The sequence below is a fragment of the Macrotis lagotis genome, chromosome 4 (genome assembly GCF_037893015.1).
Source record: "Macrotis lagotis isolate mMagLag1 chromosome 4, bilby.v1.9.chrom.fasta, whole genome shotgun sequence".
NCBI lineage: Eukaryota > Metazoa > Chordata > Mammalia > Peramelemorphia > Peramelidae > Macrotis > Macrotis lagotis.
The window spans coordinates 80789303-80804595 of NC_133661.1; the positions used below are offsets into that span (position 1 = coordinate 80789303).

The window sequence follows — 15293 nt, forward strand, 5'->3', positions numbered from 1 at the left end:
ACCATGTAAGGCATTGTCTTAGACAGAAAACGCAAACAGTCACTGCCCCTGAAGAGTGTACAATTCCCGGATGGATATAACATGTTCACAGAAAAGTCAATTGAGCAGACATATAAGCAAACTTGAGGAGGCTAAGGGGGCCAGCAACTGGGGGTAGGGATCAGGACAGGTTTCAGGCAGTAGTGGACATTTCAGCTGAGCCTTGAAAGAGGAGGAATCTGCGAGGCAGAGAATGGGGGGATGATTTGTACCATGCAAAGGAGTGGGAAATAGAATGCTAAGCCCGGGGAACAATGAGCAGCCTAGTTTGGTTGGAATGCAGAGGGCAGGAGGTGGAGGAATTCAAGAGAAGGCTGGCAAGAGAGGCTGGAGAGAGGGGTAGAAGAAGCAGGCTCTGGACTAAGTAATTTACAATGATGGTCTCATTTGATCTTCATAACAGCCCTTTGTGGAGGGGGGGGCGTCATCCACCAAGTTATTCCCATTTGACAGATGAGGAAACTGAAGCAACAGAGATGAAGTGAATTGCCCAGGATCACATAGCTAGTAAATCAGGCTGAATTTGAATTCAGGTCTTTCTGACTCCAGTGTAACCACTCAGCTGCTTCTAAGAGGAAGACCAATAGAGGACCTTTGACGTTAGGTGGAAGAACCTGCCTCATATGCTCACTGCAATAAAGAACCACTGAAGGTTTTTAACAAGGGGAATAACACTGTTAGGCTTATGACTTAGAAAGACCCACAGGAAGAAATAGAAGGAGGAGAAAGGGGATGGCACATTATGGAGATAAAGAGTAAGCTCCTCTAACTGCTTACATTCTAGGAGGAGGGTACAACATAAATGCAGATAAAGAATGAGAACATCTACTAAGTAAACATTAGGAGAATTTCTGGGGGAATCAGGAAAGGTTTCTTAGAGGAAGCAGAGCTTGGGTCAAGATTTTTGGGGTTTTTTTAGGGTCAAATTTTAAAGGGAGGAAGGAATTCCTACAAGTAGCAGTTCAGTGAAAGAAATTGCAGGGATCAAGATCAGCCTGTATAAAAGGAAAAAGACAGGCAATGTACTATGGTGTACAGGAACATTGGGTACACCGGTCTGATTGGATCACAGAGGACAAGAGAATGAGTAATGTGTGATTGATCTGGAAAGGCCCACTATAGCCATATATCCATATTGGGAAAGGCTTCAAAGGGCAAATAGAAGAATTTTTATCTTATCCTAAAGGCTATGAGGAGTCACTGAAACTTTTTAAAAATTCATTTTTTCTTATTGCTTTTATTGATGTTTTATTTTTTTATATTTACAAACATTTATAAATTACCTTCAACTTATAAAAGGTTTCTTGTAAGAAAGTAAAACAGACAAAAAGTGACGTTATCTGAGGATGCACGCAACATTCCACATCTATGAGTACCCACTTTCACTTATTTTTAAAAATGTCTTAGAAAAAACCTAATATCTATTTTCTCTCCCTTCTACCCATTTATCCATGAAAAAATAAAAACAAATTCCTTACAATAAATATGAATAGCCAAAAAATTCTTCTTTGGCTCTATATGTATATGTATGTGTATATACATACACACACACAAATTTAATTTTATTTAAGGCAATGGGGTTAAGTGACACCCAAGGTCACACAGTTGGGTAATTATTAAATGCCTGAGTCAGGATTTGAATTCAGGTCCCCCCGACTACAAGGCCAATGCTCTATCCACTGTGCCACCTAACTGCCCCTATATGTATATGTATATGTATATATATATATATATATATATATATATATATGCACATGAATATATATGCCCAGACATATTGAGAGACAGAGAAGGGGAGGGATCGAAGGAAAAAAGGACAGAGGAGAGAGAGAGAGAGAGAGAGAGAGAGAGAGAGAGAGAGAGAGAGAGAGAGAAAGAAATGAGAGACAGAGACATATTCTGTACCTTAAATTTATCATCATTTTGTAAGAAGGCAGATCATATGTTTCATTGTTGGTTCTCTGTAATCATGAATAGTCATTGTATTGAAGATGGTTCTAGCTTTCAAAGTTCCTTGTCTTTATGGTATTGTTAAGAATGTATAGTATTGTACCCAGGATGTGTTAGGCATTGGACAAAGCACTAGGAATACAGAGGCAAAAAAAAGAAAAGTGCTTGACTTCCAGGGGCTCACAGTCTGATGAGGAAGCCAGTGCAAACAATCATGTGCAAACAAGAAAAAATGAAAACTTGCGAATTAAGAGAGATGAGGGAAAAATTTCCTATAGAGAATGAAATTTCCTTGAAGGAATTCAGGGAAACCAGAGGAGAAAGGAGAGTGTTCCATGGTGGTGGTGGAAAGGGGGGGGTCAGCCAGAGATAATACCTGGAGAAGAGAGATGGAGGTTTTTAGATCAGAAAAAGCAAAGATGGTCATTGTCATTGGATCACAAAGTATGAGATAGTAGGGGGTGTCACTGCACTAAATCAGAGTTCTTAAGTCTATAAAAGTTACTGCCTTTACAATATTATTGTCAGTGTCTAAGTTGTTTTCCTGGTTCTTCTCACTTCATTCTTTATTAGTTCATACACATCTTTCCAGTTTTCTCTGAATTCTCCTTCATCATTTCTCACTGCACAATGGTATTCTATCACATTTATATATTGTAACTTGTTCAGCTATTCCACAATTAATAAGCACTCCCTCAGGTTTCCATTCTTTGCCACCTCAAAAAAGAGCTATAAATATTTCCTTAAGAGTTAATTTATTGAAGACTTAATATACTCTCCCTCTACTTCTCCCTTCTCTTTTCCTTCCCATTTCCCTGTTGAGTGAAAGAATTTCTGTACCAAATTGTGTATATTTTCCTCCCTATTTTAACCAGTTCAGGTGAGAGTGAGAGTCAAGTATTAGTTGCTCCCCTTCTTGTTTGAACAACTTCTGCTTTCTTATTCCAATTATGTGTGATGATTTCCATTTAACCTTTTCCTTAAGCTCCCCTTCTCTTCCCAGTGTACTCCTCTTCCCTTCCCTTTCCATTCTTCTTATAAAATCTACTCTTAAGAGAAACATTCTTAAGCCTTCTGTCTAATGTAAGACTTCCTTTATGAATTCTGATGATGGGGATATGTGTCATCATATTAGAGAGGAGTTTATTCTCAGTTAGTCCAGTGTTTGAACATCAAAGTTTCTACTCAACACAGGAATTTTCATCAGGAATGTGGGAATCTTCTCTTTAAGTAAAAGCCCATTTTTTGTCTCATGTAGGATTATAGCAAACTTTATGGAGTAAGTTATACTTGGTTGAAAGTCTAGTTCCTTTGCCTTCTGGAATACCAATTCCAAGCTTCTATTCCTTGAGAATGGTGGGTGATCCTGACTGTGGCTCCTCAGTACTTGTATTCTTTCTTTTTGGCTCTTTCAGCATTTTTTCTTTGACCTGAAAACTCTGGATTTTGGCTATAATGTTTTCATTTTGGGGTTTCTTTCAGGGGGATGGGTGGATTCTTCTATTTCCACTTTTCATTTTGGTTCTAAGAGATCTAAGCAGTTTTATGATTTCTTGAAATATAATATCTAAGTCCTTTTTTGGTCATGGCATTCAAATAGTTCAAAGATTTTTAAATTTCTTCTCCCTGGTCTATTTTCCAGGTGAATTCTTTTTTGCTACAAGATATCTTTTTCCTTTATTGATTTATCCAACTACATGTAATGGTAGTTTTCAACAATTATTTTTTTTACATTTTTCTCCACCCCAGCAGCAGAAATAATCTAATATAGGCTCTATATCTTTAACCGTGCTAAAAATAGATCCTCGTTAATTATGCTGTCAAAGAAAAATCACATTCAAATTTAAGAAAAAAGAAAAAAAGCACAATTCATAAGATAACATTTTAAAAAAAATTTAAGATAGCTATGATCTACATCTAAACTCTACAGATCCTTCTCTGGATATGGTTTTTATTTTCCATCACAAGTCTTTTAGTGTTGTCTTTGATTATTGTACTGCTGAAATGAACAAGTCAATCAGAGTTGGTCATCACCCAATGTTGTTGTTAATGTGTATAATGTTCTTCTGGTTCTGCTTATCTCACTCAGCATTAATTCATGCAAGTTTTTTAAAGCTTTTCTGAAATCCCATTCCTCATTATTTCTCATAGAACAATATTGTTCCATCACATTCATAAATCATAACGTGTTCAGTCATTTCCCAATTAATGGGCATCCCTTCAATTTCTAATTCTTTGCCACCTTGAAAAGAACTGTTATCAATATTTTTGTACATGTAGGTTTTTTACCCTTTCTCGTGATCTCTTTGGGATACAAACCTAGTAGTGGTACTGCTGAATCAAAGGGTATGCACAGTTCTATTGCCCTTTGGGCATAATTCCAAATTGCTCTCTAGAAAGGTTGGATCAGATTACCATCAATGTATTAATGTCCCAATTTTCCCACATCCTCTCCAACACTTTCCGTTTTAGTCATATTGGTCAATTTGATAGGTATGAGGTGGTACTTCAGAATTTTTTTTTTAGAAAGATTTTATTTATTTTGAATTTTACAATTTTCCTCCTAATCTTGCTTCCCTCCCCCATCCCCCACAGAAGACAGTCTATTAGTCTTTACATTGTTACCATGGTATACATTGAGCTAAGCTGAATGTGATGAGGGAGAAATCATAACCTTAAGGAAGAAAAATAAAGTATAAGAGAAAGCAGAATTACATAATAAGGTAAATTTTTTAAAAAAAATTAAAGGTAATAGTCTTTGGTCTTTGTTCAAACTCCACAATTCTTTCTCTGGATACAGATGGTATTCTCTATCACAAATACCCCAAAATTGTCTCTTACTGTTGCAGTGATGGAATGAGCAAGTCCATTAAAGTTCATCATCATCCCCATGTTTCTGTTAGGGTATACAATGTTCTTCAGAATTGTTTTAATTTGCATTACTCTTATCAAAAATGATTTAGAGCATTTTTTTCATATGACTATAGATAGCTTTAATTTCTTCATCTGAGAATTCTCTTTCCAAGTCCTTTGACCATTTATCATTTGGGGAATGACTTTGCTACAAGATAAGATACAATTTCTTCTATTCTTTAAAAATTACTTGACATTTTGTAGTCACTGGCTTCTATTTGTATTTATTCTAATTTTCAGGAAGTTTGTTGCTAAGTTAAGGATTTTGTGCCAAGCTTCTAATTACCTTTCTAATTCTTTCTTTCACAGCTCTCATTTATTTTCTATTTTTCTCCTCTGGCACTCTCATTCCATTTATTTAAAACAAAAAGATGCTTATTCTTCTTTTACACATATTTTTTTTCTTTAAGGAATTCTAGTAGAAAGATTCCATACTATGCTTTTCTTTGAGGTTTTACTTGTGGCTGTTTGGAGTTTACATTCTTCTTCTAGGTTTATATTTTAAATGTTCCTCTCAACATAACGTTTTTGTGATGGGATATTTATTGCTGTTGTTGCTTATACTTTCTTCCAGCCTAGTTTGAACTTGATGTCAGAACTGGGCTCTGCCTACATCTGGGATGGAAGAAAGCTGGCTGTATTTCTTCATCATTTTGTTTCTGTCTCCTTCATGGTTCTAATTTTAGTTGCAATGGTTTTGTTTATGTAAAAAAAAACTTTTTAATTTTATGTAACCAAAATTATCCATTTTATCTTATGTAATCATCTCTTTCCCTCATTTGTTCATGAATTTCTCTTCTATCCCTAGATTTGATGGATTTTTTCCTACATATATCCAATTGGAATTTGTCTTGATATAAGCTGAGAAGAATTTGTCTAAATTTAGTTTCTTTCATTTTATTGTTCAGTTTGTTTGGTAGTTTTTATTAAAAGTGAGTCCTAATTACAGTAGTTAGTCTCTTGGTGTTTATTAAATACTAAGATATTTGCTTTTGCATACTGTATACTTGAGTTGTTTCACTGAATGATATACTTTTTTAGGCAGTGTGAAATTGTTTTGACAATTACTACCATGTACTATATGATACTGCTATTTGTTCTGTCCTATTTGTTTCTCTTTCTTTTCATTATTTTCCTTTTAAGATTCTTGATCTTTTTTGCTTCCATAAGATTTTTATTATTTTTGGTAGTTAGCTATCTTTTGGTATTAAGTTCTTTTTTGGTAGTTTGATTAGCCAGAATTAAACAGGTAAATCAGTTTAGGTAGTATCATCATTTGTATTATGTTGACTCACTGCATTTTTCAGTTATTTAGGTTTGTCTTTGTTCATGTGAGTATTTTTAACTTTTCATATAATCTTTGTGTATAAATATTTCACAAATATTGTATTATTTTCTTTTTGTCTTTTGTGAGGCAATGGGATTAAGTGACTTGCTTGAGATTAAAGAGCTAGAAAGTACAAATGTCTGAAGCTGGATTTGAAGTCAGGTCCTCCTGAATTCAGGGCCAGTACTCTATCCATTGTGCCACCTAGTTGCCCCAACACTGTCTCAATTTAAATGAATTTTCTTGTTATAATTCTTACTTCTAGATTTTACTATAAGATGTTGATGGTTTGTTTGGATTTTTTCTACCCTGAAAGTTTACTTAAGTTATATATTTTTTCAATTAATTTTGAGTAAATCATCTTTATTACTCCATACAGAAATTGATAAATTTGCTTCTTCTTTACTTATACTTATTTTATTACTATCTGTAGTCAGTATTTCTATTACAATGCCAGATAGAAATGGAGACAATGGGTGTCCTTGTTTCATTCGTGATTTTGTGGTGCTGGTTGATGGAGCATCTGTGTTTTCATGGTGCTAATTGTTAGACCAAAATTAGCACAAGCAGCAGAGAATAAATCCATACTTTGTTGCATCTCTGCTTCAGAGGCTGCACTGACTGCACCATCATCTGCATATTGACTGCACAAAGAGAAGATCATGCCCCAACACACCCTCCCTCTACTTTGGTCTTGGCTTGTAGCCTTTTCAAGTTAAAGAGTTTGCCATCAGTGCGGTGGCTGACCTTGAGGCCATTGTTCATCCTCAATGAAGGCTTTTGATAACATGACTGAAAACATCATGCTAAAAAGTATAGGAGCAAGGACATATCCTTATTTCTTTCCATTGGTGACTGGGAAATCATGAGAGCATTGTCTACTATCCAGAACCAGGGCAAGCACGCTGTCATGAAAGTGATATACAATACTGATGAACTTCTCTGGGCAACCAAATTTTGACACAATTTTCCATAAACTCTCACAACTAATGGTATCAAAGGCGTTGATCAGATCTATCTATCTATCTATCTATCTATCTATCTATCTATCTATCTATCTATCTAGACCTTTGTTCTGTTCCTAGCATTTTTCCTGGAGTTGTTGAGCAGCAAACACCAGCTTGACTGTTCCTCAACCCTTTCTGAAGCCACACTGACTCTCAGGAAGGTGCATATCTTCCAGGTGAAGAATCATCCTATTGAGATGGACTGGCAAGAATCCTATCAGCAATTACTAAAAAAAGAAATACCACTATGATTGTCACAGAATTATCATTCCCTTTAATATTTTTGTCCTTTTTTGAAGAAGACCACAACATCAGGGAAGTGATGCCATGAATTTGATTTAAGTGAGGGGGTGTTGTGCTAAGTCACCAGCCTCACTTTCTTCTCCAGAGCCATCTGGTTCCAGTGGCCATATATGGATCAGGATACCTGGAGATGGCCATGTGTGGGGCTATCAGGATTAAATGATTTTCCCAAGGTCATACAACTAGTAAATAGCAAGTGTCTGAGATTGGATTCTAACTCCCATCCTCCTGAATCCAAGGTCAGTGCTCTAACCACTGTGCAACCTAGCTGCCCTTACCTCTATAGAGATAGACAAAGGGGGCATCATGGAATTCTTGTGGGGAATAAGCTCAAAATGCCATATAACCTGTAAAATTTCAGTCAGTTTTTGGATGAGCAATGTAACCCCCCCCCCCTTAGATCTCATCTGGAATAGAATCAGCACCAGATGCTTTGCCATTTGAAAGGAACCTAATGGAATTCAAAACCTCTTCTTCAATTGGAATTTCAGCTAGACCTGATTGAATTCAACTTGAGGAACATAGTGGCTTCTGCATTGATTGATGATGGTCTGTAAAGAACACTATGGAAGTGTTCAGCCCATCTCTCTAGGATCATGTCCCTATTGTTAATCAATGTGGATCCATCAGGGCATCATAAAAGCATTTTGGTTTGCTACTGTCTGCATAAAATTGTATTTTATGTGCCTTCTTATTGAGTCAAGAGTCCTGCATCTCTCTAAGCTTCACTTGTACTTTACTTTTGATGGAATTAAATGCTGCCTTCTTAGAAATGAATGAACTGTCCTACTGATAAATCCTGTGGAGTTCTAGCTTTTAATTTAGTACCTTCTATATTTCCCCATCATTTTCATCAAACTACTCTTGGTATTTCTGCCCTAGGGAAGCAAATGTAGTGCTGTACCCCAGATCTCTGAAAGCTTCCAATTCTTTTTCTGCTCCACTGTTGTCAACTATGTACTGGCTCAGTTTTCTCTCCAAGTTAACAACAAACTGTTCCTGCTCTAATCTCTTGACATTAATTCTTCTAGTAGTCATTTTGCCTTGGGGCTGCTGCTTTGGTTGATTGTGAATATTTAGCTTGGAGAGAATGAGTCTTTGATCAGTCCAACATTCTGCACCACACATTGCCTTGTTCACTCTCACATCCTGAATCTCTTCTCCTTACAATCACATAATCTATTAGATGCCAATGTTTGCTATGAGGGCCCATTCAGGAAATTTTATTGTGTTAAGGTAAATGGAAGATAGTGTATGTGATGAGAAGGTCATGACATATACAAATCTTCAATAGTAGGTGACCATTGCTGTTGCTGTTTCCAACTCCATTCCTCCCAAGGACTCCCTACCATGTCTGGTAATCTGAGCCTACTCTTGCATTAAAGTCACCCAGAATTATAAGGTTTTTCCTCTTTTGGTACACTGATGATAAGGGTCTCCAGGTCTTCATAAAACTTTTCTTTAACTTCATCAGTGTTCATCATGGTGGGAGCATAGGCACAGATGATGGTGGTATGGCCTTAGAAGTGGCAATCTCATTGTCATGAGCCTGTCATTCATTCCTTTTGTTAGGCATCCAAGAATGTTCACTAGATTAGGGTTTTTTTTTTTTTTTTAGATTTTTCAAGGCGATGGAGTTAAGTGGCTTGCCCAAGGCCACATGGCTAGGTAATTATTAAGTGTCTGAGGCTGGATTTGAACTCAGGTACTCCTGACTCCAAGGCCAGTGCTCTATCCACTGCGCCAACCAGATTAGTTTTGATTGCAAAACCTGCCCCAGATTCATGGCATTCGTCTTCACTCCAGAAAAATGTGTATCTAGCTCTGACTTCAGTAAACTGACCTTCATTTCCTAGCCTTGTTTCACTCAGGGCTGCTCTTTGGATATGATACCTGCTGAGTTCTATTGCAACAAGAGCTGATCCTCTTTTAGATCTATTGGATCTTGTGCTGTCTATGAATGTGCACATATTCCATGCACTGACAGTACACTTCTTTAAAGAAGTTTCTGTAGATTTTTTTGTGTTTCAACCACTCAGTGGGGTCTTCTACCTGCCACAGTAATCAGGCCAAAATAGGGTAAGCAGACAATTTTTAGTGCACTGTTTCTAGCCCCTTCCTCACATTAGGAGGTGAGCAGTGCGATCCTCAAAAGGGCCACTCAGTCACCCGGGGGCTGCCAATCCCTCTGCTGCTTTCAGTGGAGAAACAATCCTATGGCCTGGGCTGCCTCATGCGGGGTTGGTAACACACAGCTCCCAGTGTGTCTGCACCTGCTGTTTCCTCACTTGCCTGTCACCACAGGACTTTGAGGAATGGTTATGAATGATGTCTTTTGTTGCCTGCATAAATTGGATTAAAGCGACATAGAGCTGCTGCACAAAGTCATCTGCCTCACTCTTTCTTCCAAAGTCATCATGATCCAATATAGTAAGAGTCAAGACAGCTGGTGATGGCTCTAGATGCAGTGGATGACCTTGGTGTCTTCAATGTTGTCTGACCAAGCTCTAAGTGCTCTACATCACCTACTTCAGCTGGCCTAATGGCCATTGGAAAGAATTGTTCTCTTCTGCCCACTCCACCAGTGGAAGATTTCACATCCTTGGGGTGGACACCCTCCATTACTCATGGATGAGTTTGAGACTTCCTCAGTTACCCTCAACCTGGTTTAGCCCACCTGCTGAAATGGTTTATTAGGTGTGGCTGCTGTGTATGCTGTGCTGTGCATGAAGAATTTACCTTGAAGGGAATCTTGGTGGTGAGTGTATGTCCATGATAAATAATTGGCATCCCATCATCACCATCCCAACAATCTAATTCCACACTCCGGCAGCCCTGCAAGAGGACCTGTAAGATAATAAGGTCACAGGATTTATTCCTGGAAGAGATCTTTAACATCACCCAGTTCAATCTGTTCATTTTAAACATAAGCAAAGGAGTTCATGTAAAACTTTAAGATACAACACTAGATTAGCATATCACAGGATCACAGAATTTTAGAACTGGAGGAAAACTCCCCCATCTTTTGGCTGGTGCATACCTGAAGAAGTTTTAACTCCCCTCTCCTTCCCAGCCCCCCCACCCCCCACTTCATCATGCCTGGCTAGAAGTCAAGCTCTTGAGTGAGTAGGTCTCGAATGTCTCTCCTGGCAGTGCATTCCACTTTTGTTTATCCCTAATTGTTAGGAATTTTTTCTGATATTGAGCTTGGATACAGTTTTTTTGCAGGCCCTACCTACCCTAAAGGACCAAGTTCAATCTGTCTTTCACATTCAAATCCTATTCAGACCCTTCCATCTTCAATCTCTTGAAGTTAGTTTTACCTGGTTAAGGCCTAATGGCTTTCAGCTGATCCTGGCATGGCGTGTACTCAGGGTCCTTTGTCATCTTAGTTACTCTCTGAACACTCTGCAGCATATCAATGTCTTTCTTAAAATCTGATGCCCAGAATCAAACACAGAACATTGGGTGTGGTCTGTGTAGGCCAGGGAAGCTATGACTCCCAGTCTATTATTAGCTTTTTTTTTTGGCTGTCCTATCATATTATTGATTAATATTGTGATTTTATATAATAAATGGTCTTTGGAGTTCAAATGCAATATTAAACATAAAGTATGAAACTTCATATCTAATTCAATTTGGCTGATTCACTTAAAAGAATATAACAAATTGCACAGTTTAGCAAATTAACCTCTTTATCTAGTTAAGGACCCTACATTGATTTTAAAGTGAGGAAAACAGTAATGCCTAGCTACCTTCTTTGCCAACCAATCCTTTTTTTAAGGTATTTTTTTGCAAGGCAAATGGGGTTAAGTGGCTTGCCCAAGGCCACACAGGTAGGTAATTCTTAAGTGTCTGAGGCTGGATTTGAACTCAGGTACTCCTGACTCCAGGGCCGGTGCACTATCCACTGCTCCTTTGCCAACTAATCCTGAAGAAGAATCTAGAATATGCACTTTAAGCATCTTCTCACTAAATACAGCTCTTGTTGTAAATACTTTGTCCACTACTCTTTGATTTACTCAGAATATAAATGTATTTGTGATAGAACCTTCAAGATTTTTGACATGATGAATAAAGATCCCTAGTTTTATGTTAGAGAATGAGCTTATATTGCTGGAATGGTTAATTAATGGGAATGATATCTCTTAAGAAAAGTCTAATCCTAAAGCTAGAGTTGATGTTCAGAGATATTGCGATGAAATTTTAATGTCCACACAAATCTTTCTTATGCTGTTCTATTTACTTCTCCATCAACATTCTTAAAAACTGACTAAGGCTATAGGAGAGAGCCATTTCTTTCTTCTCCCTTGACCACCTACCTGTACTACTAAATTAAGTAGAACAAAGACCTTGCTTAATTAATTCACAATATGAAGATTGCTTGTTTTCCTCTGGTAACTGGCAAGGTTGAACACATAGGGGAAATTTCTCCATGTGGGAAAGGTTAGTTAAATCTTTCAGTGGCTGCTCCCACAGGCAAATGGATGTAGGGAACAAAGCTGGACATGTCATCTCTGGTTTGATGTGTAAGGACTACTTTTTTCTCTTTGACAACACAACCTTAAATTTTATAATGAAAGTTAAAGGGAAAGTCAAATTTGGAATACAGAATTTTATATTAGACACTTTATATGAGCAGACCTTAGATCAAAGATAATTTAAATCTAGAAGGAACACTAAAGAGTATTAAGAAGCTAAGGTGAAGAAAGGTGAAGTGAGTTCTTGAAGGTCACACAGCAAGTCTGAGTCTGTAGACTAGACTCTAGACAAAATTTTTTTCAAATTAGTTAATATAGTAATAGATTGTCTAAAAATTATAAGGCAAAACAAACAATATTCTTGGAATCAGATTTTACTAAAATTGCATTTTCTATTTTGTCACTATAATATAATGATTTATTTAACATTTAGCCAAGCTATTAGATATTTTTCCCATGAGAAAGTCTAATTTTAGAAGGGTAGGGCAGTCAAACTAGTATCTAAAAGCCATGAATCTAAAACAAATGCCTTTTAAAAAAAAGAATAAAGCTTAAGTATAGATCAGGAAAAATACTGGAAGCAACTATGCACATAAATGGTTTTCCCACACATGTTTCCCTAGACTTGACATGCAATGGCTTAGAATATGCAACATATTTAAAGAATTTAGGTTCAGGCTAACTGATCTTTGGTATAGACAAACAAACAGTCTCATAATGAAGACCATGAAATAAGTTAAATTCTGGATACCTGGCTATATAGCTCCACTGAGGACTCTCCTTTAAGTTGATGTCCCGTGAGGTATGTGTTGTGTGAAGATTCAATGTAATAATAGGAGAGTGGTAACTGTAATTCTTTAACATTCTCTTGTGATTCATCATTTTGTGAAGCAAAATTATCTTTATCCATCAGAAACCTAAGTCAAAACAATTACATTTAACCATGAATATTTAGTTAAAGGAACTCCATGAAACTAAAAGATAAGAAGAAATAATCATTTTAAAAAATTCAATTACCTGGAAAATCCTTCAAACGACATTAGACCCTGCTGATACATACTCACACTAGGTTCAAATTTCTGCAGAGGAAATAAAGATCATGTAATTTGGATCAAGGAAAATAAGAATAATCAAAAGCACATGTTCTGATTTTTAAAATTGTACTACCTTCAATGTGAAATTCTTGAACCCCAAACTTGAATTAATTTTAAAACACATTATTGTTAACATAAAATTTTAATAAAAAGAAAATAAATTTATATGTGAGTTTAACACATAAACATTCTACTTTAAAAAAACACTGAGAAGAATGAAAAATATAAAAATTAATGAAAATTATTTTGAAGAATAAATGAATGAATGAAAAATAAAATCAGTCTTTGAAAGATATGGAAATCCCAAGTTTCAGATATACTTTGATCTCTTCATTCCCACAGTTACCACCATAATTCAGGTCTTTATTACTTTTCAAAAAAGTTACTTGCATGTAGTAGGTCCTTGAAAATACTTATTGACTGACAGACTGATTTCAAATATGGCATCACATTGTTGCATGTAGTAGTCAATCAGTGACAAAGGCAGATAGGAGTTTGACTCAATCAGATTATCTAGAAGTGGGCACTCCACCCCAAATTTACTGAGAGTAAGGTTGGTAATCTGATTCTTCTTGCCAATTTAATCTACAAACTCTGTAATCTAATAGTTCCAAATATAGTTGAATTTTAACTCATTTCCAACAACACATATGGATTTATAAGATTCATTGACTAAAACATTCTCTGGAACTTGTGATCATTAAATCAGATGCCCAGAGATTGGCTAGGTAGTCAACAAACATTTATTAAGTGCCTACTATGTAGTAGGCATTGAGAGGTATGTTCATATGTTTGGTCTTTAAGAAGTCCTTTATTTTTCCCTTGAACTTGCAGAACTGTGTAAAGATGAACAGAAAGGTCAATGAAAAACTCTCAAAAAAGAAAACTTGCAGACTCTAGTGAGTTGGATGGGTGGGTGGGTGGAGATTCAAGCATACATACCTGAATAATGCTGAGGATCTCATCGTAAGTGTAGTGTTCTCCTTGGCAATTAACTAAAAAGTCATTGAGCTGCAGGATGCCAATCCCACAGACACCCAGTGTGGTGCTTTCTATTCCAGAACCATTAGTTACAATACTAGCAGCAGCGATGGCATCAGATATCTGCCTCTGGTTGTCGGATAACTGTTGCCTATTCTTAATGAACAAGCCCAAGTCAGACACGTTCCTGGTTAATAAATCTAGAATTAAAAACAATACATTTAACCTGTAGAGAAATACCCAATGAATTTCACAAAACTGATTTAGAAGATGAATTCAGATCGTAGATTTTGAGCTAGAGGGGGTCTCAGAAATCAGTTCACCTAAACTTTCATTATAAAGATAGGGAATGGGACCCAGACAATGAGGTCATCAAGATAATAAGGGAGAGAGGGGGAATGTGAACCAGATCAAAGGAATTATTAGACTAGCTAGTTAACCAGATGAATGCAGTGTTAGTTCTCTAAAAATTCTATGAAAACTACAAGGTCTCCGGTTCAAATCTTTCAATTTAATTCCACAAAAATTTATTATAAGTTTACTCTATGCTAAGCACTATGGAATTAAGGTTAAACAAAGCAAAGTAATCCCTTCTCCCAGAGAGCTTCTTTCTACTGGACAGCAGGAAGTAGAGTCAGGAAATGAGTGTGAGAATGTCTTAGCAAAATGTTGACATTTATTTTAAATATGTGGAGAGTATCTATTTGTCAATCTCTTTCAAAATCAGTTCCTCTCACTTTCATAATTTACTTTCCTTATTAAAATGAATATACTCATTAAAATGTAGTTATATATATATATATATATATATATATATATATATATATATATATATACTTCATGAATTCACAGAATGTGGCAGAAGCTTAATAAAACACTTTGCTCTCTTCTTCTCTGCCTTCCTTCCTTCCTTCCTTCTTTTCTTCCATGGTGCTTGAAGAGACCAAAGAAATCAAACTCATGTTCATCATCCAGATAAGTAAACCTCCTTGAAGGAAATAAAGATAAACCCTGTTCTAGTAATGCTTTTTAAAGACTAAGTGTCAATGATTAAAATTATTAGTGGAAAAGAATGAGCAAATTCATGAGCATGAGTTCTGTTTACACTCCAATCATTAGTGAATCTTTTTTTTTTTTTTTTGTTATAGGTGAGGCCATCCATAATGCCTTTGGGTCCAAGAGAACATGCTTGATTTTC

At 36.4% G+C, this 15293-nt stretch overlaps 1 protein-coding gene across 3 annotated transcripts in view; it reads right to left on the minus strand.

Annotated features, from left to right (window-relative positions):
* PLCE1 (phospholipase C epsilon 1) overlaps positions 1 to 15293 on the minus strand; it is a 332730-nt gene that overhangs the window by 68405 nt on the left and 249032 nt on the right. For all 3 annotated transcript variants that reach the window (XM_074233338.1, XM_074233336.1, XM_074233337.1), the window contains exons 14-17: positions 14057 to 14295; positions 13038 to 13099; positions 12772 to 12937; positions 10279 to 10386 (exon numbers count right to left, since the gene is read on the minus strand). In XM_074233338.1, coding sequence (XP_074089439.1) covers positions 10279 to 10386; positions 12772 to 12937; positions 13038 to 13099; positions 14057 to 14295 — 575 coding nt within the window. The remainder of the gene's footprint in view (positions 1 to 10278; positions 10387 to 12771; positions 12938 to 13037; positions 13100 to 14056; positions 14296 to 15293) is intronic.